General features: G+C 37.8%; 1 protein-coding gene across 8 annotated transcripts in view; it reads left to right on the plus strand.

Moving 5' to 3' along the window:
- Nucleotides 1-22,156, plus strand: part of CACNA2D1 (calcium voltage-gated channel auxiliary subunit alpha2delta 1) — a 419,572-nt gene that overhangs the window by 297,399 nt on the left and 100,017 nt on the right. For all 8 annotated transcript variants that reach the window (XR_012838476.1, XM_075771894.1, XM_075772138.1 and 5 more), the window contains exons 8-10: nucleotides 9,847-9,916; nucleotides 10,759-10,809; nucleotides 11,830-11,929. Coding sequence is in view for 7 of the 8 variants with exons in the window: in XM_075771894.1 (XP_075628009.1) it covers nucleotides 9,847-9,916; nucleotides 10,759-10,809; nucleotides 11,830-11,929 (221 nt within the window). In the remaining variant the exon portion in view is untranslated. The remainder of the gene's footprint in view (nucleotides 1-9,846; nucleotides 9,917-10,758; nucleotides 10,810-11,829; nucleotides 11,930-22,156) is intronic.

The raw sequence follows: 22,156 nt of genomic DNA on the forward strand, positions 1-22,156 counted from the left end.
GCTTATAGCCTTAGCCTTGTAAGCAGTACGTACAGAATCCTTTGTGACCAATGTGCAGGTAAATAAAAAATTCTCATGAAGCTATAGGGGAGGGATTTCTGTTGTTTAGGCTTTTGTTACTAAACTTAATTTCCATAGCAAGAAGATACAATGTGATGGACGAGATCAGATTCAGTAAAATTAAAGTCAAACTGCATTGAAATCTGGGAATTAAAAAAAAATAAATATTAAAAATATGAACAGTTTTAAATATCTATGTGCCAGAATGTAACTGAAATCAGAATTTCAGTTACTTTGCTTGCATTGACAAGCCTGACCAGAAAAGCCAAGCGCAGACACAAAGGCATGTAGTGAATATATACTGCATTCTGTTAGGCATGATACTGGTTTGTGTATGGTCATCTCTGACTTGAAGCCACAGGGACCTTGAGGTCATTATCCCGCACTACTGTCCAGTGCACACTCAGAGGCTGTCTAGAGTCATCTCAGAAAACATGGAATCTTGATTTCCATGGTGGCATTTTGGGCAATTAGTTACAGCTTCTTTTCTTCTTTTGAACAGAAAATCCCAATCACCTTTTCTGAACATCTCCCACATATAACTTGTATGAGAAAACTCTTCCTGTTTCTTAACGTTCAGTTTGCAAACAGAATTTTAGCTGAGTTGCCTGCAGAAGGCAGGATAGGACTGGGCATATAAATAACTTCTTTTCTTTCCTTTTTGTTTGTTTTTTTGTTTTTTTTTTTCTTTTTTTTTTCTGAGGGTTCAGTTGCCTTGCATGCATTTTTTCAACTCTGATTTCTTCACAAAGTCCACCAGGTTTAACAATATTTGTAGTCGTTGCCAGCCTTTGTCCTCCAAGGGAACAGCTTTCCATTGTTTGTGGATAACTCAAGAGTAAGACTCAGTTTTCACCACTACCATGAATGAAAGCTGAAATACATTTTGTGGGAGGTTTTGTTTTTTGTTGTTTTTTTTTTTAAACAAACCAACCCTGCCTGAAATTTGATATTATGGAATTCTGAAAGGCAAATTTTTGGAAAGAGTAAACAATATCAGAAGAGTTTCATTGGGCAAATGGTGGGCCACCGAGTTTAAAATTTAGATTCTCTGTGAGATGGCAGGAGAGCATAAATTATTACAAATGTCAAAACACCTTCTCAGTAGTACTTGTGGATGTACATCTTCCTGCCTATTTTTTGAGTTTATACTTCTAATTCTAGAAACTGGTACTAGCTCTTAGGACATCATTTTAAGATGACACTTGCCTAATTCTAGTCCAGACATACAGTAGGTTTTGACTCAAATTAAAAGCAGTAATCTGACAGCATTTTAGCAAGATCATTGAAATTACCAGTTCGTTCCAATCCCACTGAAACTTGCAAAGGCATAAAATTGCAAATATCACAACATAGTATTTTAATATACAAAACTTTCATTTCTGGAATTCTTTAAAAGAAAAGGGGAAATATGGTCATCCTCAGAGGATAAGATACTCCAAATAGACACCTGAAATGGATGAATATTCTGGAAGGATGTATCTTATGCACCAGATATGGACTATCTAATACAGAATATCTGATGCATTTTTAAAAGGTAAGAATAAGTGACTATAATCACAGAATCACAGAATGATTGAGCTTCAGAGGAAACTCTGGAAATCAACTGGACCAACCCTTCTGCTCAGACAGGGACACTTACAGTCTGTCTGTCATGTAGGACAGGTTTTGTTGTTTGCTTGTTTGTTTTATAATATTGTTTCCAAATCTATTTTTCTTTGGTGGCAGAAGATTGAAGAATTAAGCTTTATTTTTCTTTTTTAAAAATCTTGAATCCATTCCCTGTGGGCTTGCACATGTAAAGCTTTGTTGACTCCATGTAGAGAGAAAGGTACTTTAATATAGATTAGATTGCAGATTTAATTTATAGTTAACCACAGAGCAGTGGACAAATCCGTTACACAAAAATAAATTAACTGAAGTAGTTTAATATGACTTGACAGATATTAGGTTACTTATATTTTGTGAGGCATCTATGGAGCTAATTTTACTGCTAGGTTTTAGAAAGCATCTATCTGAAAGAACAATTTAATATCAAATTTTTGGAAGGCTACTTGGAAGTGTAGGTACAAACCAACCAGTTCCTCTTTTAATCTTGAAATCCTTCTTAATTATAGAGGTAATAAGGATTATAATTGTTAATCAATGTTTCATTAAAATACTGCAATGGGAAGCATATTATTTTCACTGTAACAATTACTAGTTAAACAAACTGAAAAAACTTTGTATTTATGTGCCTTTTGCCAGATACCACCTCTGTCTATTTATTTTGGGTGTTTTTGGGGGGGTTGCTTTTGTTTTGGTGAGGCTAAGATCGTTAGTAAAGGATGCATTTTGGTTTGGACTGCAGACAGCAGACATTTATCTGCAGTTAAATATGATATAGGAGGCTTTCTAGTTATAGCTATAAATACACTTAAGAAAGTTTGGCTGCGAAGGATTACTCAAATGAAAGCACACTCTTGATTTACATGAATGTTTAGTAAAAAAAAATGTTTGATCAACAACACCGACTCAGCTCTCTTGAGGAAGTATACTAAATAATATTTGCCAAAGGTAATATTAGAAAAGGTTTTACTGATACGGATAATTTCAGATTCCAGTTAGTGGGTTTTATATAGCAATAATGGTAGCATGATGATGCATGAATAGATTCAGCATCTTTTATGACAAAATGTTGAACCTAGACTCAGTGTGACAGTATTTGGTCTGCAGTGTGCTGAAGGCAGGAATGTGCCACACCTGGTCAAGATCTGAAAAGCTGAGGCTGCTCAGAACAAAAATAAAACTCATAAAGAAATACTGTCCTGTCCCCAGACATTCTAAATCTTCACACTTCATTTGGAGATTTAACAAGGGCCTATGGGAAATTAAATTTAAAACTTGCTTTCCCAATACGGTATGTCTGCCAACTTCCACTCTCCCAAAGTGCTGCGTAGCTCTGAGATTTCTCTCTGTTGGGTTTTCTTGGTTGGTTGGTTGGTTGGTTGGTTTGTTTTCGTAGAGGAAAAAGCAGCCTCCAGCCTGCAGCTCTGTGGCCCTTCCCTTATCACAGAACCTAGACACATATTTGTCATCTTTGTTTGACCTTACCCATGTTAGAGAAGGGTAGGAGAAGAAAGGAAATGGGTAGAGGAGGGCGTTGTTTTGGCTGTGCCCAGGCTCATATAACTGTGAGAAAGCCAGTAAAAAGTGCTACGGTATCAACTTCTTAGGTGATCATTAGGAACTGCATATTCATGAAGGGAATAGTATTTCCTAAGGAGAGTGACTCTTTGCCAGGCTTCCAGGTGAACTAGACATGAAGTAGCATTTTGAGACGTTGGCAGTCCTGTTCTTTATGGAGATATGACTGTTTACTTGAGAAGTACTGAATTCAAGTTGCAAAGTACCTGTGAAGTTAAAATCCTTCTTAGTTAAATGAGTAGATACTGAACAAGATTGCAGTGCTGGAATGGAGTGCCTACATAATCTTAATTCTTACTTTAAGCACATCTGAGCATGTCTTAATCGTGCATACGGGGGTTTCTTAAGCTCATCTGCTCCCTCAGCTTTAAAGGTGTATCTGTACTGGTGAACAGAACAAGCCAGAATTTTATCAGAATCCTTTAGACAGCCCCACAGGGTGACTGCAGGGACAACCCATGCTGGCAGCCTTTCCCAATGGACAACACTGGACACTGTTGTGTTTCTTCTATACCACAAGGTTCTCAAGTCCTGTTCACGTTCTCAAACACCCCTAGATTAGTTTATGCTATACTGCAGAATAGCATATAACACACAGCTTAATTTTCATCCCCAAAACACCTTCTGGTTTAAAAGTAATAAAAATATCACTATCATCATTTTGCAGATTAAAAAAACAGGTATAGAGAGATAAAATGACTTCTTCAGTGATCCTCTGAAGATTCAAGCCAGGAATATGTGTAAAACCAATTATTTTCAAAGATTCAGTGTGCTATTATATTCATTAACTCATATTTAAATTCATAGCATTGCTTAAACATCAGCAAGTGTGTTAATATTATCAGGGTCTTTGTAATACCAGTGCTGAAGAGTACAGTGATAAGGACTGTTGTATTCTTTCCCTTTTTTACTGTAGATTTGCCTTGTATTTAGCCTTACTTTGTTTATCTATATAATAAAAAAGCATAATATCATGGGAACTTTAATTACTTAGAGAAAAGTCTCTTGGCATTGCTCATATAAGTATTTTACCAGAATATTCCTCTGTAATTAGGGCTTACAAGGTGTTAAATGGAGAAATTCACAGATAAAGAAAAGATAATGCTGCAGTGCTGATTATCTAGAAAAATAATTTTGTCCCTAAAGTCTTTAAATTCTTGGATGAAAAATATGGATAGAGAAGAGCTAGCATTATCTCTTCCCCTTCATAAAAAAACAAACAAACAAACAAACACACCCCCCCCCCCCCCCAAAAAAAAAACCTTGAACCTATTTCCGGATATCAGCAAAGCAGGTCTCACTCACCTACTGGAGCATTCCCTGCTTAGACAAATTAATAATGGAAGAGCTTTAAAAATCAATTTCTAATAAAATAAAATGGTATCTTCAAATGAAGGACTTGCTGTGCACAGCTGCTCTTGTGTTAACCATTAATGGCAAGCAATAATGCTGCAGCCATGATATTGAACTCTCCAAAGAAAGTCATTACTGAAGCAGATACTAAGAGACTAGAAAGCCTAAAAAATCCATACAAAATGAATCAAAAGCCTTGAAAAACTGAGAACTTCAGCTTTTTATTTTTTTTTTTTTAAAAAAAAGGTTTTATATTTTATAGCTGTCGGTTCCTGTTAACCACTCAACATTTAAAGGAGCCTTTAAGGTAAAAAAAAAAAAGAAAAAAAACCAACAAAACTCAACACACTTCCCCAGTAATGCAGCTCATAAATTATCAATTAGTTCAATTAGTGTGTAAGTTGGATAGTTCTACTTTTACCCTGAAATAAGCCTCTTTGAGCATTGTTCACTCCATCTTTTTTGTTGAAATCTTGGAGGAAAGGACATGGACTGACACAGTTTAGATCTAACCATACTCCTCATATGGAAAATCTTACCATATGTTTAACTGTGGCTCATTTTTCAAAACTGATGTGCTGAATCTTGTAGTTGTGCAAGCAGATCCATCCAGTTACAGGATAACGCGTTATTTCTCGTGAGTTAATGAAATTGCAGCCAGCGGCTAACCATACCTTCATGCTGAAGTTCATACAACTTCTGTGTCTTTATGATACAAATTGAAACCTCTGGAATTTGCTTTTATAGGAGAAAAAGAAAAACAACAACAACAAAACCAACCAAACATCTCGTTGCTTCTGTACCTCTTCTCCTCAAACTTTGATACTCCAGCCCCCTTTGGGGGGTGGTAGCTAGTCCAGGTGAAACCAATGTGAGCAACACATTAATTGAGGATGAAATTCAGTTTATACACACGGAAGCAGGAATATTGCCCCTGAGCTAAGATAACACATAGCCATTTGAGGGGTTAATTTTAAATTGCAGACTGCAGTATGTGTTACACATTCAAATCACTTTTGGTTTTTTCGGCATATTGGGTTCAATAAAGCAATGGATTTGTTTGCGTACAGACTGTTCCCATATAAAACTCATTCCTGAATTGATTTGGGATGAAACTGAGCCCAGTAGTGCCCATAACCACACAGCTAACACATTCAGAAAAAAACCCTCTGTAAGATGATTATCCTCTCTTTTCTGTATGGTGATGGTGCTATAAAAGTTACAGAGGACATTGCACAGAGCTGTCTAGATTAGGTAAATTTTACCTGAAGAAGATTTGAACTCTTGGCAATTTTAAGTCATTATCTGAGTAAACTAGTTAAGAAGTTGCTGTGTTCAGTCTTGACTGAACAGCGTCTGTGGTAGCTTGGAGTTGGTCAGAACAATCTCTCTCTTTGGGGGGACAGCACTAATCGGTTATTAATCCAAGGCATCATAAATATCATATAAATATGATATAAATATCCTCAGTTTTAAATGTAGTTGTGCAAAACACTTTATGATGATTAATGTTAGGGGTTATTAAAGTTACAGCTGTTTATTACTTTTAACTACCATGTCTCATCACTTTTCACCTCTCATTGAAAAATAACTGAGTAATTCTGCAAAGGTGCCTCTGCCACACCAAAATTCACACGACTTCTTTCTGAGCAGTGAGCTGACGAATACCACATTTCCCAACTCATGTAAATTATCTCATACCTGGATGCAGTTTTGTTCACATAAGTTCACTAAAAGATGAGAAGAAATATGAAATGAAACTAAAGGCAAAGTATAAGCCGTAGGTTGCACCTTTGCTCCACCTGTGGAAGATTTTTCTGGATCTGGCACTGGGAAATGAATAGTCTGTGTTTATGGATCTTTTGAATACCCACATGAATGTTTATTTGAGAGAAAGCAAGGTAAAATTCAACTTTAACAAATATTTGTTTGCCTAACCAAGTAAATGCTATATTGAGGTTGACTACCTAGTAACCCTCTGAGATGGAAAGGTAATGAAGTTTGAGTCAGAATAAGATGATGCTGTTTGGGATTTGACAATTGGCATTTGTTACCTGTCTTGCTATCAGCTTTTAGCATCTTTCCCCAAATGTGTTACAGGGATGTAAAGCTGTTAATAATTCATCCGTGCCTTTCTGTTCCTTGCACATGCATACCTAACCAGTAGAGCAGGGCAGACATATCTGGGGTCTCATTCGGCAGGACTTTCAGGAAGGCTTTCCCCATGACACTCACCTATGCCTCTGGAATCATCTCATGAATTAAAAATGGGCAGAAGTAGCCAAGGTCTCTCTTTCCTGGGGAATACTTTCGTTTAGGCTTTACCCTGTGACAGCCTCTGTACCACATGAGGTGGTTTTGCAGGTAATCAACAAAACTGAGGATTTCCACTCTACCTGTGCAGAAATAACAGAGCGTGCCTTACTCTTGCTTGAAATATAGCCAGGCCTGTATCTCCATAATGCAAACAGCTGAAGTGGGAGGGTTATCAAATCCAATGAATAATTTATAAAATATCAAATCTAACCATATGCCAAACAAGAAAATCATCAAAGGAGAACATGACTAGGGCCTAATGTATGCAACAGAGAACTGTGTAGTGTTGACATAGATCGAAGATATTCATATGCAACAATGAAACACAGTGAGGCTGACTTCTTCAAGATGTTCAGTGAGCCAGGTTCCAAGGCATCTGATTAAAATGCATGTTTTAAACAGTAGGTTATATAAATAAAACTGTAAATCTCAAAATCAATCTTCAATTTTAGCTTTTTAGGAAAATATGTAATCATCTTTTTGTGTATTTAATTTTGCTTTCATCTTAGACCATATAATTGCTTTTGACAGTAAGATGTAAGCCAGTTTCCCCAAAGGTCTTTGTAGCGTGTTCTGTATATGGACCAAGGCAACACATGTCTTTTTCAGTGGTCTCCATCCCTTCTAATCATTTCCTGTACAATTATAAATGCATAATTACTTATTTTTGTATAGACAGCATTTATCATCTTTCTAAAAATGATTTTTTAAAAGATGAAATCAGGGTAAATTAAAATTATATCATTGGAGATCGAATGTCCTAAGGGAATTTTGGTTTCCTAGTAATAGCAATTTCAATAAGATCCTTAAATACTCAGAATGTTACCAAAACCAGTTAATAGATTTGAGACCATTTAAAGCCATCTAAAATTAAAAGTGTTAATCCAGAGAGAGCTTAGGATGAATGAGTAATTTAGTCATGTTCATTCTTGAGGTTGAAGAGGGAATTCAGCACTTGTTTTGTGTGAATGAAATTTTAGATACTAAGGACTGAGTCCTTATTTATGTTTAGCCATGCAGAAACTTACTACTAGATTATGTAAACTGTTGTAGAAAACATCATAAAGATCAATAGAATTATTTTTCTCAGTAAACATTTTATTTCTTAATTAGTGTTTGTATGATCCAGCATCCATCAATATCTGATAAAAAAAATTTGCAGCCACAGCATAAATACAGAAAAATTTCCTCACATGGAAACTTAAGCACTTGGGTGCTTGTTATATTTGTCTCAACAGAAGGTAACACATTAATTAGGAAAAAGAAACTTATTGGCATGTGGCAAAAAAATACTGGTTTAGCGGCATGGTGAGAAATAATGTTTTTAAAGACCTTCTCCAGATCTCCCTGAAGCTGCTGACAATCTTTCTGGGACTGTGCATTCTGAAAGGGCCAACCTAGTGAAAGAATTTAGCTGTTGTGTTCACCACTCAGTCTGTCTCCCAAACCCAAAAACTGTAAATGTTACCATTGGTAGTAATCTCCAAAAGGATTAGATAGCCTGTAAGTAGTGTGCTGAGTGGTTTATTCATTTTCTGTGTATAGTGGGACCATTCTAATAGTTCTTAGTCTAGTTCTGGTGAATGTCTTCCCTTCCGTTGTGCTTTTTAACTTACTAATATAGATGTAGCCAGAAAAGGCCAGTTTGAACCTTGTTGCAATCCAGGAAACTACTGAAAAATTATGATAGAACTGAGTGTAAATTTACAAATTTTATATATACCAGTCTCAAAAATGCTATTCTCTCATTTCTGGAAATTTCAAAGACCCTTATCCCTTCAAGTCACAAAGGACGTGGCAGGTGGTCAAGTCTGAGATCAGAGACAATACTGTGACAGAGTTAGAGGTTCTTCTGGTGTGCAACAATAGGCAGTGGTTTCTGTGGCTGATAAATGCACGCTCATAAATGCCCCGTGGGTTATGCTCAGTTTAAATGTTCTGGTAACTGATGGGCCAACTCAGGTTATGGTCACTTAGGAAAGAGTTCATTTAATAAAATCAAAAATAGGCAGCTACTCTAAGCTGGTGGCTTCTTTTACATTCATGGACAGAGATATCATAATTCTTCCCATTTCTTAGATGAATGCTTTTTCAGGAAGAATACTGGAGCTGCCTATATCTTTCTTTATTTCCTAGACAGAAAAATGATTAACATCAGGAAATAGCTCCCCCAGTGCTGTTGACATACAGTGAGAGAGCAAATTGGAGAACATTATTTCATTTCATGTAACTTTTCACATTTTTATTTGTGTTCGTTAAGCTGTCAAATGGTTTTGAAAAGCTCATTTTGTTTTTCAGTGAGGAAAAGATTCCTGCCCTTGCTGAAAATTATGGTAAAGCTTAGATTAAATGCTTGCAAAAGGTTATTAATCTTAGCATTTTCTTTACAGAGACACGAATATATCCATCTCATTTTATTTTCAGAAAATATGATACTTTCATGTTACTTTTCTAATTTGCATTTTTAGTTAAAGCACTCTGGAGTCAGAGTATAATCTTTAGATGTATAACTAAGCCTTAGATCAGTACAGTATTATTGTATACAACATTAATTAACTTATAACTGTTTTAAAATTAAGTACTTTCTTGTAAAAACAAAAGTTATTTTATATTCTAAAGTACTTGGGTTGAAATTCTGGTTCTATTGAAGTCAGTGGTCAATTATAGTCAGTAACTGTTTCTTCAAAACAACTTGGCCCTTTAAGGACTTTATCTATATATAGTTTTATTGCATTATATTATATGCTCATATATAAAGGTGTATATAGGTATTTCAAAAACATATTACACAAATACAGATTTTTTTTATCCATACCAAATGTTGATGTTTGTATAGTGCGAGGTCTGTGATATTGATTCATCATATTATTGTATTTAAAATACTTAAGATAAAGTTCTTAATTTATTCTATACGTTTTTTCCCCTTTTTAGCTTCCCCATGGGTAGATAAAAGTCGAACTCCAAACAAAATAGATTTGTATGACGTTCGCAGAAGACCATGGTAAGCTTTCTTTAATGGACTGATATATATATGTCACTTACTTTCTAGATATGACTGTAAAGACATTTTTTTCTGATTATTTGTATTTAATAGTCCTTACTTTTAGATATTGCTGTTTTCTTTTTAATATTCAGTTAATTCTTCTGAATAAAGAATTTTCAAATCATACTACTTGTTATGCAATATCCACTACAATGCATCATACTGTTGCATTACCTTTTCGTAAGAGCATAACTATCAAATAGGTATAAGGCAACTAAAAACTTTGATTTTGTGCCAAAATCAAATGTAATTCAGATTATTAGTCTCAGCCATTCTTCCAGACTTTTGCAGTGTTTACAAATATGTCTCATTCGTTTAGGCCAGCAAAAAAATCCCTGGTTTCTTAAAAGACAAGACAATAGTGGGGTTGTTTCTCCTGATTTTTTTTTCTGTAGATCTCTCAAGGCATAATGCATATTGATATTTGCATTCATACTAGTTGAATATATTCTTTCAAAGGATGAAGTATTTTTCCCTAAGTTGGGCTAATGTAATAATTCATCTGTCATCAAGATCTTTAGCTCTGAAATAGCATTCATGTTTTTCAGTTATCAACATCTGAAAATAGTGAATTTTGATCAGTATATCCTACTTCCAGACTTTCCTAATGTCGTTTAGACTTTGGTTTACTCAGAAGACACAGCAAGAGAGAAAATGGTAGCATATAGTTTTCTACTAGCTACAACAGAAGGATTTTGTTTGTTCAGCTAGATTTAATTTAGAGATTGCAGAGCATCTTCCATCACACACAACAAATGTGTTTTCAAATTTATGACATTCATACCCTATATTTATTTCAGGTATATCCAAGGAGCTGCATCTCCCAAAGATATGCTTATTTTAGTTGACGCGTAAGTGTTTAGTGTCTGAATATTGACATTAGAGGGATAAAAGTATTTAGATGAATTGAACAAATCTCTGTATGCTGAAAAATGGAGAGACAATTAGGAAGTCCTTACATGCAAGGAACAAAAATCTTGGTATGAGCAAAGTAAATACACAGGAAAAAGTAGTTCCAAAAAGTCCAAATCAAACCTGATACTTATTTAAACTGGGGACAAGGAAGTGGTTTTTATCACTTTAATATTATTCTGCTTTCAGCTTCTGAATTACTGAGGTAATTGAAAATCTCTCCTGTGCATGCCACTATTTGTTGTAAAACACAAACCTAAAAACAAATGACTAGAAGCATTACAGTAGATTTAATCATGATTTCATGAGCCTGAAAGATGAGAATGTATGCAGACTTTGCATATTTTACCATACATATTTAAAAATTGCCAAGTTTGGTTACTATAAAACATTAAGAGAGAGTGAGCAGAGAAATTAATAAAAACCCTCTCTTTGCCTTGGCAAGGCTTCCTTTGTTTAGCTAATGTTGAGGGACTGAAGGAAGTATTGAACCTGATGTGTCAAACAGATTGCTTTATGCTGAAAAAAATCTCAGTAGAGAATTTGCATTTAATGCTTTTAAATGTGGTGAAGTGCTTTCATATCAGCAGTGAGTTTTCTCAATATTTGTTATTTCTTCATTTCAGTTTAGGTTTTGCCTTGAATCAAACAAGCTGTCATTTGGGTATCTGAAAATCTGAAGCTGTAAATCTGTGTGTAGAAGTATAAAATATTTAGATAATGCCTTGGTTGAAGGCGGTGAACTCTCTCAGATTTCTTGAAATGAATTCCAGTTTTGGACTTAATTTTTATTATAATAATGTAATAACACTAATGATGCATTGGAGAATTCAGGAGAATTATTGACAATTTTAGTGTGAAAGTTGGTGAGAGTGCTGGTTGGTGCTCTGTGTTTTCTTTGTGTTTTAAATAAAATTTGTTAAATTCAATTTTTCTATTATCCTATGGATTCTTGTTAGGAGTGGGAGTGTCAGTGGATTGACGTTGAAGCTGATCCGCACCTCAGTCATTGAGATGTTAGAGACCTTGTCTGACGATGACTTTGTGAATGTAGTTTCAGTGAGTATCTGTTCTTTCCACAAAATTTGCATTGTCAACAAATCCATAAATGAACTATTTTTAATGCCAGATATGAGATACTTGAATGTTTAGTTGCGAAGAGACTTAAAATATATTGCAAAATACCGCATTTGGGTTACTGTTTTCTTGTATATTGAAAATCCTAGATTTGTTGCTATCTATACATTTGACTGAAGGGCAAAAGTAATTTAAACAAACTTCTGTGTAGCGAAACTCTCCTGTCAAATATATTATTATGGTCTGTGTAACACATCTCCTATTTGACTGGTATATGCAAATTCTCTTGAAATAATTGGTGATTCCCAGGTTTTATATTGTGGTATGAAATGAAATGATACAGAGGAGGGAGAGGGAAGTTCCTTCTTCCACACAGCAGATATTTGGGTTGCTCAAGTTAATTGATGCATGATGACAGAACATGTACAGCCATACATCTGACCTCCCCTAGAGGTGTTGCTTGAGAAGTTCTACAGTTAACAACCTGATGAGTAGCAAAGCAATTTTTTCTCCATAATAAGTAATATAATTGGGGGGAGAATCCATTAATGAACTTAAAAATGCACATAATTTATGTGTACAGAAACAGCATATGTGATGTGCAGGTCAGAGGATTGTTAGGAGAAGGGTAGGATTGTAAGGATTTTCAAATGAAGGAATGACCGTTTCGGGGCTGGCTTTTCAGCAGCTGAGACCTTTCAGAACATGATCTGAAAATTTTCTACACTTCAAACTTGGCTACCAGACTTAAAACTTATGTTTCTACATAATAGAGTTTTTAAATAGTTCTTTAAAATAGTTTTGGGGTTGGTTTTTTTTGAATGGCATTTTAGTCTTTCTAATACTTGCCTGGAATTCATAGTGCAAATTCCTGTTTTTCAAGAAAGCTGAAGGCAAAATAAAATAGATTCGGAGAGGTGGAAGATGGTATGGGCAACTTCCAGTTTTCAGGCTGATACCTTGGATGTCATGCTCTAGCCTTGGGCAAGGCTTTTTTCTTTTTTATTAAGCTGTTGAACTGTAGAGCTTTGATTCTAAAGATTTTGGATAGGAACATTGACATACTCTTAATGATAAGAGACAGCCTGCGTGGTGAGTAACTGGAGTGATTTTGGAGACAATTTTCAGCTTCTACAGATGTGTTGTAGCCAGCCTGCAGGGAGAAAGACCTGAAATATCACTATCAGAAATCTCTTTGAACACCACTTATTGCTTCATCATTTGCTGTCAGACTAGCTAGGCCTGTCTTCAAGTAGTAAAGAGAAGCTTTTATTCGCAATGGCATTTCCTTTGTTAAAGTTTTTAATAGTGGATTAGACCATTTTCTTCAGTCTAAATTGCAGCGAAAAAAAAAAGAAACTAATGTTTTTATTATTATTATTATTATTATTAAAGGAAATAAGCTTTTCTGTAATGACATTAAAGAACTGAAATCTTGTTAGGTTCACTGGATTAAAAACCAAAACAAAACAAACCAACCAAAAAAACACAACCAAAAAAACAAGATTGTAATCCTGAACCACTGGAAATTGATTACTGTGTTCAGTGGAGCTGTGCCAGCTTTTGCCATTGGAAACTCTGAACCCCCACTACCTCCTGATTTACACAGTTTTCCAAACTCTTTCTTTCACTTGCTCCCAGCTGACCAGAAATAGTGCATCTTAATGCTAAGTCTTCTTTAGGCTCAGGGTATTTTATTAGCTAACGTTCAATGTTATTCTAGCAAGGCCCCAAGGTTGGGATTTGTATCAAGAAAGGACTAGAAATCTTTGAATATTTTCTACAGTACATTTTCCCAGTGGTTTATAACTTAAAATATGTAAGGACCTTTCTCCTTTGAATGAACTTTAGAGGCACACATCAGATATTTGACTGCAGAACCAAAGAGGACTTTTTGGTCGTGCTCCGTTCATTCTCAGAGGAAGGCAACACTCACAGAAATACACCTAACAGAACATGTCATCTCTAAATCTTTTATAAAATGCTATTTGGTGTTGTGCACTTATAATTTAAAAGTCCATATTAGATCCTTTCGGTATTGCAATTACTTTTGTATAACCTATGTTTTCACGTGTTCAGATGACTTACCTATAGGAATTGTGGGAGACATTGTGTTCTGACATTTTATTTCTCTAACAGAAAGGGAATTCTTTAAGTAGGAGAAGTGAACATGGAAATTTGGAAGTTTGGGGTTTTTTTGTTGTTGTTGTTTTTTTTTTTTTTTAGTTTGCTCAGTTTTTCCACAGTCCAGCCAAAGCCTCAAACCAAAGTTAAGCACCGGTTGTGACACCACTTAAGAAGGTGATATATTATCACACTCAGTATTATTTATACTTAAGATTATTCACAAAAGTATATACACAAGCCTAACTTTTGTACAGCATTCATCCACTGCAAAGTTGGTATTAGTTGCTGTACTGTTTAAATGTATGATATTATTTTTATGTTTGATTTAGATATCTTGACGCTTGAAGTAAAACAACACATTAGAACAACCATTATTCTGATCATTCAGTTAGATCTTTAAAAATTGCATACATGCCTTTCATTTAGGAAGATTTCTTAGAAGGTTTGAGGTCTCATCTTTAATCTAATATTAAATTCTTCATTTTACTGCTTAGTTGTTTTCCACCAAGCCTTCCTTGTATACCTTTGGTGAAAAGCTTGGTGATTTATTAGGTTTATGTACTGTGTTAAAAGGCAGATGGTTCATTAATTATTATCTACTGTTAAAATAATCCCATTTTTATTTTTTTCTAAATGATCTGAGGATCATCTAGAGATATGGTGATACAAAAAAGATCATCTGGTCACAAGTGGTGTTCCCCAGGGCTCTGTGCTGAGGCCAGTTCTCTTTAGTGTCTTTATCAATGATCTGGACGAGGGGATCAAGTGCTCTGTCAGTAAGTTTGCAGCTGATGACAGGTTGGGTGGGAGTGTTGATCTGCTTGAGGTAGGAAGGCTCTAGAGAGGGAACTGGACAGGCTGGATCCATGGACTGAGGCCAACTGTATGAGGTTCACTAACTCTCAGTGCTGGGTTCTTCACTTGGGTCACAACCCCATGCAGGCCTGGGGAAGAGTGGCTGGAAAGCTGCCCGACGGAAAAGGACCTGGGGGTGTTGGTCAACAGACGGCTGAATATGAGCCAGCAGTGTGCCTAGGAGGCCAAGAAGGCCAACAGAATCCTGGCTTGTATCAGTGTCCCATCCCACTCAGTGGGTTCGGGTGAGGTTAACTTGTAAATTCTCTGTGTGGTGATCAGGAGTAATGACAATTACTCTAGAGGTTCAAACAATTTGCAAATTTACTTAAAACTCAGCAGAACTACAAAAGATGGTGACTTGGCGGAAGTTATAACAATACTTAAAAGTTAGCAGAACTACGAAAGGTAATGGCTTAGCAAAACTTGTGACGATATTATCTTAAGGTGCCAAAAATGAAGTTAAAGACAAAGAGAGTGATGGAGAGGAAAAGAAAGAAAGAGGGAGGGAGAAGATATCACCACCCTTGGATCCAGCGATGTTCTCTGCTTGTAGTTGTAGTCCTCAGGTGGTGGGCATGTGCTGAGAGCTTGTGTTTCCCCTTTTTATAACCCAAAATGTTCTGCATAGGTGGGGGTCTGTCATCACTGAGCAGGCACAGTATGTGCTCAGGAATGTTCCAGAAATGAGTTGGTGGGTTGTGAGGGTCTTGGGGGTCTCACTGTTGCCTCCCACTTCGGGGTCGACTGAGTGATGGCCTTTCACAGGCACACACGCACAGGACACAGATGGTCTTTTGTCTGCATGTTTCAGAAATAGGGGAAGGGGCTCACAAGACGTTATCCTGCCTCTGCAGGTTCTGTCCCTGGCCAAGACGGATGTTTGTGCCATTCCCTGGACATTCACTCAACGTTCTCTCATTATCAGTTTATCCCTGCTTGGGTCAAGACGGACGTTTGGAAAATTCACTTGTTATCAGGGTATTACAATCAGACATAGTGTGGCCAGCAGGACTAGGGAAGTGGTTGCCCTTCTGTACTTGGCACTGCTGAGGCTGCACCTTGAATACTGTGTTCAGTTTGGGGAGGTTTAGACTGGATATTAGGAAGAATTTCTTCACTGAAAGGGTTGTCAATCATTGGAACAGGCTGCCCAGGGAAGTGGTGGAGTCACCATCCCTGGAGGTATTTGAAAGATGTATAGACGTGCTGCTTAGGGACAAGGTTTAGTGGTGGATTTGGCAGTGCTAGGTTTATGGTTGAACTCCATGATCTTAAAGGTCTTTTCCAACCAAAATGATTCTATGATTCTATGATCGTTATTCTTCACAGGATGTTCCATAACAAAGGCAGCATGTCTAAATCAAGTCCAACTCTAGTGCCTTCTGAATAAATCCAAACCCCAAAATAGCAACTTAAACATTTTGTTCTAGGTGAAAGAAATGTAGATTTATTCAATACATTTCATGTTATTGCTTAAGGACATTTTCTCTTGAAGCATCCTGGTATTAAATATCACTGGCTAACTAAAAAGTCCAAAATACTAGGTGAAAATTTTCATTTAATGCAATATTAGCAGATGGGTATATGAACACTAGCAATAACTGGAAATTATCTACAATTTTTCTTTCTCCCCTGGATCTTTTGGCCAAGAAAGCAACAGTTGTTTTATGGGTTGTTAGCTTTAATAAGCATAGAGTGTTTAGTAATGAGGTTTTGAGTTAACTAGAGAGCTGTTTTACCGCTAACCTCTGCCAAGATGTTGTCCCACAAAACCCATATGTATGATGATTCATGCCCACAACTGAGAGACACGGATTTAAGCTCATGCCAATCACTTCTAGAAAAGTGACAGGATGATTTAATGAACCGTGCCTGGTATATGGAGAAATCCTAGGGAACAAAAAGCTTAAAAGTAGATGTGTTAAAATACATTAGTTCTACTGATTTAATATAGTTCTTGCATTTATTTCCAGCCAAAAAAAGGTTGAATGAACTATTAAGTCATGTAAAGATTGCCAGGGGTTAATACGTCACGATTTCCTCTGGGATTTGCATTTTCCTTATCTGAAGTGCTGTGCTTTGTTGCAGAAAGAAAACCTGCTGTTTGAAAGACCTTAAATGTATGAGTAATACAGCTGTTTTCCTGCTAATCCGGTTATATGCTTTGATAGCAGTAAGTGGTAGATGATAGGGGCAGCAATTCCATCCCCGCACGTTATGATTTAGTGACATGGTTTCAAATGTTGACACAGAGAGTGTAATTTGTTTATGATTGTGGGTAGGCTGCAGTTTGCAGGAGAAATGTATTTCAACTTCAAATCTGTAGAGGTGTGGAAAACCACACAAAGAAAAAACCTACCTGACAGCAACAGACATGTTAAAGGTCAGGAGCTGTAGGACTGTTTAAAATCACTTCGCCTTTGTAGAAGTCCAAACTAGTATTTACTGTTTAGGAACTGGAAATTAAACATTGTGAGCATACTAGGCATTATAGAATCATGCTCAGGGAAAATTGAAAGCTTATCTCCTGCTCTTGTGCAGTTCTGCATATCAACTAAAATCAGAGGGAAGGAGATTTCTGGATGAATTGATTTCAAAGAAAAACCTGTGCACCCAGCCTATGAAATTATGATTGGGGATAAAAGCAATCCGTGGAAGATACACCCCTTTTTCCACTGATTTTTAATAGTTTATCATGTAATTCCCAAAACTCAGTGATTGCAAACCTGTTTACTTTGCCCCCCTTACTCCCAAGTTGATACAATCTTTATGCCTTCCTAATTAAAATATTTAAATATGATAATACAGAAAAAAAAGTTTTTTAAAGAGCTTTTCAGTTTATCAAAGGGTTCCTGTCTCTTCCTGCTGCATGTTCCGTCCTGTATTCTGCATTTCAGATTGCACTGATATTCTCTTAGATACAGAGAAACATTCTTTCCTTCTGGAAAATACTTAAGATTGTTTAAAAACTTAACAAACATGCAATGGGTGGAAACCTTAACCTGAAGTCCTGTTGAGGGAGGTGAATGCTAGATTTTGCAGCCAGGTAGCCTGTCATGCTTACGCTTTCTTTGCCAGAAGTTTTAGATGTCATAGAATCATAGAATCATAGAATGGTTTGGTTTGGAAGGGACCTCAAAGATCATATAGTTCCAACCCCCCTGCTGCGGGCAGGGACACCCTCCACTAGACCAGGTTGCCCAAAGCCCCATCCAACCTGGCCTCGAACACTTCCAGGGAGGGGGCATCCACAGCTTCTCTGGGCAACCTGTGCCAGTGCCTCACCACCCTCACAGTCAAGAATTTCTTTCTAACATCTAATCTAAATCGACCCTCCTTCAGCTTAAGCCCATTACCCCTTGTCCTGTCACTACACTCCCTGATAACCAGTCCCTCATCAGCTTTCCTGTAGGCCCCTTCAGGTACTGGTGAGCCGCAATTAGATCTCCCCAGAGCCTTCTCTTCTCCAGGCTGAACAACCCCAACTCTCTCAGCCTGTCCTCACAGGAGACGTGCTCCTGATCAGCTCCTGATCAACTTCATGGTCCTCCTCTGGACTCTCTCCAACAGCTCGATGTCTCTCCTGTACTGAGGCCCCCAGAGCTGGACGCAGTACTCCAGGTGGGGTCTCACAAGATCCGAGTAGAGGGGCAGGATCACCTCCCTTGACCTGCTGGTCACACCTCTTTTGATGCAGCCCAGGATACGGTTGGCTTTCTGGGCTGCAAGCACACACTGCCGGCTCATGTTGAGCTTCTCATCAATCAATACCCCCAAGTCCTTCTCCTCGGGGCTGCTTTCAATCCATTCCTCGCCCAGCCTATAGTCGTGCTTGGGATTGCGCCAACCCACATGCAGGACCTTGCACTTGGCCTTGTTGAACTTCATGCGGTTCGCACGGGCCCACCTCTCCAGCCTGTCAAGGTCCCTCTGGATGGCATCCCTTCCCTCCAGCATGTCAACCACACCACACAGCTTGGTGTCATCGGCAAACTTGCTGAGGGTGCATTCGATCCCACAGTCCATGTCGCCAACAAAGTTGTTGAACAGTGCTGGTCCCAGTACCGACCCCTGAGGAATGCCACTCGTCACTGTTCTCCACTTAGACAATGAGCTGTTCACCACAAGTCTCTGAGCGTGACCATCCAGCTAATTCCTTATCCACCGAGTGGTCCATCCATCGAATCCATGTCTCTCCAATTTAGAAGCAAGGATGTCGTGCGGAACAGTGTCAAATGCCTTGCACAATTCCAGGTAGATGATGTGAGTTGCCCTTCCCTTATCCACCAATGCTGTAATCCCATCACAGAAGGGCACCAAATTTGTCAGGCACAATTTTCCCTTAGTGAAGCCATGTTGGCTGTCACCAATCACCTCTTTATCTTCCATGTGCCTGATCATAGTCTCCAGGAGGGTCTGCTCCATAATCTTGCCAGGCACAGAGGTGAGACTGACCGGCCTGTAGTTCCCTGGGTCTTCCTTTTTACCATTCTTAAAAATGGGGGTTATGTTCCCCCTCTTCCAGTCGGTGGGAACTTCGCTGGATTGCCAGGACTTCTCAAATATGATGGAGAGTGGCCTGGCCACTTCATCCACCAGTTCCCTCAGGACCCACAGATACATCTCATCAGGTCCCATGGACTTATGCACCTTCAGGTTCCTTGATATTCTCGAACCTGATCTTCTCCTACAGTGGGTGGTTCTGCATTCTCCCAGTCCCTGCCTTCTGTGACCTGGGCAGTGTGGCTTAAGCACTTGCCAGTGAGGACTGAGGCAAAGAAGTCATTGAGTACCTCAGCCTTCTCCATATCCTGGGTAACCAGGTCACCCGTTTCATTCTGGAGGGGACCCACATTTTCACTCGTCCTCCTTTTATCACTGACATACCTATAGAAGCTGTTCTTGTTGTCCTTGACATCCCTGGCCAGACTAATTTCTATCAGGGCTTTGGCTTTCCTAACCTGATCCCTGGCTGCTCGGACAGTTTCTCTGTATTTCTCCCAGGCTACCTGCCCTTGCTTCCACCCTCTGTAGGCTTCCTTTTTTTGTTTGACTTTGCCCAGGAGCTCCTCGTTCATCCATGGGGGCCTCTTGATGGTTTTGCTTGACTTCCTCTTTGTTGGGATGCATTGCTCCTGAGCTTGGAGGAGGTGACCCTTGAATATTAGCCAGCTGCCTTGGGCCCCTCTTCCTTCCAGGGCTTTGTCCCATGGTATTCTACCAAGCAGACCCCTGAAGAGGCCACAGTCTGCTCTCCTGAAGTCCAGGTTAGTGAGCTTGTTGTGCACCCTTCTCACAGCCCTGAGGATCCTGAATTCCACTATTTCATGGTCACTGCAGCCAAGGCTGCCCTTGAGCTTGACATCCCCTACCAGGCCCTCCTTATTGGTGAGAATAAGGTCCAGCATGGCACCTGTCCTTGTGGGTTCCTCTATCACTTGGAGGAGACTGTATGACTGTACTTCTGTTCAATTGGCAAAAACTTCCAGATTTTTTTTTAAAAACAACTTAAAGTTGGCTTCCTTTATTACTTCCATTTAATGTGTTTTTATTGAACATTAAATTAAATTGCATACTCAAATAGACTAAGACATAGATTTTCCTGTGTTTTTGAATTTTGACCCAGAAAAGTTCAGTGGTGGTTAGTTTTTCTAAATATCATCACTATTTGAGGAAGAAATCAAACATGATTATGATATCAGTGTGAAATACTGGCACTGAAGTAGTTCTGTTGGTGGATCTAGAGGAGAGATGAAAAGGACTCCTGTATGAAGGGGCTTGCCATCAAACTTGCTAATGTACTTCGGTCCTTACTTTCTCATTCTCCATAATGGACAATATTCAGGAGAAAATATAAAGATGTCAACCATCTTTTTCATTATTTGGCAAATTAAAAAAAGATAGAGAATCAAGTTCCCAATGTAGGTCTGCATAAGCATCTCTCTTACTGATTTAATTCTGGAGCATTTCAGGTAATGAATCCAATTAAGTATACAGTCCCCTCAGCATCATAGCTGTGTGAGGCATTAAACAAATATATATTATTCCTTTTTGGGGGGAGTTGGGTGTTGGGGGGTTTTTTCATGGTCAATGAAAAGCGATATAAAGGAAAGTTTAGAGCTGAGTGTTGAGCTTCATGATTCTCTTAACAACAATCCATCTAATTGTATCATGACCTTGCAGTTTTTCTTAAATTGTATGGCTCATTTTCAAGAAAAAGGGGAACAATGATAGCTGCAGAGAAACATCTGCATAGGAGTGTTCCTTAATGGCAAATCATTAGCATTCCTTAATGGCAGGTCAAGTGAATTTTATGTATTTTCATACAGGTATGTTTAGTAAGCACCGTAGGTGCTGGGTTACACAAAGCTCAAGGAAGTTATGATCGAAGTCTAGTATTCAATTTCTGCATTGCTAATAATTGCAGGTAGACCGAGGCTATGTATCTATGGAAATATATGCATGGGAAATATATCTGGAGGATATGTTCAACAAATGTAATGAAAATCAGTATTCTGCAAATAACAGTGGAGAAAATTTGGGAACTATGGAAACCCAACAATTGCTAAAAGTTAGAAAGATTTATTTATTTATTAATGGAGTAATGAAAGTAGGAATGGAAGCAAGAAATGCAGTAGTATAAACAACATCATGAAATAAATGTTTGTCTGCCTGCAGAATTACAGTTTCCTTTTACTTGCCCTCTAAAGAGAAAGTCGATGATGCTATGTTAAAGTATTTCAGGTGGGGCTGGAGTTGAGGGGAAGATTAGGGTAGGGAGGATGTTATATTCGTTGGCTTTTTTGAAATGAGGTTAGCTGACTTCAGTGGGACCCTGATCCTCAGGAAAGCAAATTACACAGTTTGTATCAAGAAAAAGAAAAGGTGAAGGACCACTAGGAGTCAAACTTCTTGCAATCTTCTCGCAATCTTTATGTGACATGATGAACTAGAAATGCTGGTACAGCTTCAGTGACATTGCTAGAGACAACACTCCATCTAAATAGTGCATGGATTGACAGTTCACTTTCTTTCCAGGGAGGCAAACAAAGAGTATTTGAACTCAGATTTTGATTGTATGTCTCCTTTGTTCTGGTTGAATATTGTTACATAACTGTGGATCATATCACTAGTTTAACACAAAAAAAGGTTGACTCAGATTTTTACAAAAAAAGATTGTAGGTGTCTTCTCTGAGGACTGAAAGTAGTTTATGGTTGCTTGCT

The sequence above is a fragment of the Balearica regulorum genome, chromosome 1, assembly GCF_011004875.1.
Source record: "Balearica regulorum gibbericeps isolate bBalReg1 chromosome 1, bBalReg1.pri, whole genome shotgun sequence".
Taxonomy (NCBI): Eukaryota; Metazoa; Chordata; class Aves; order Gruiformes; family Gruidae; genus Balearica; species Balearica regulorum.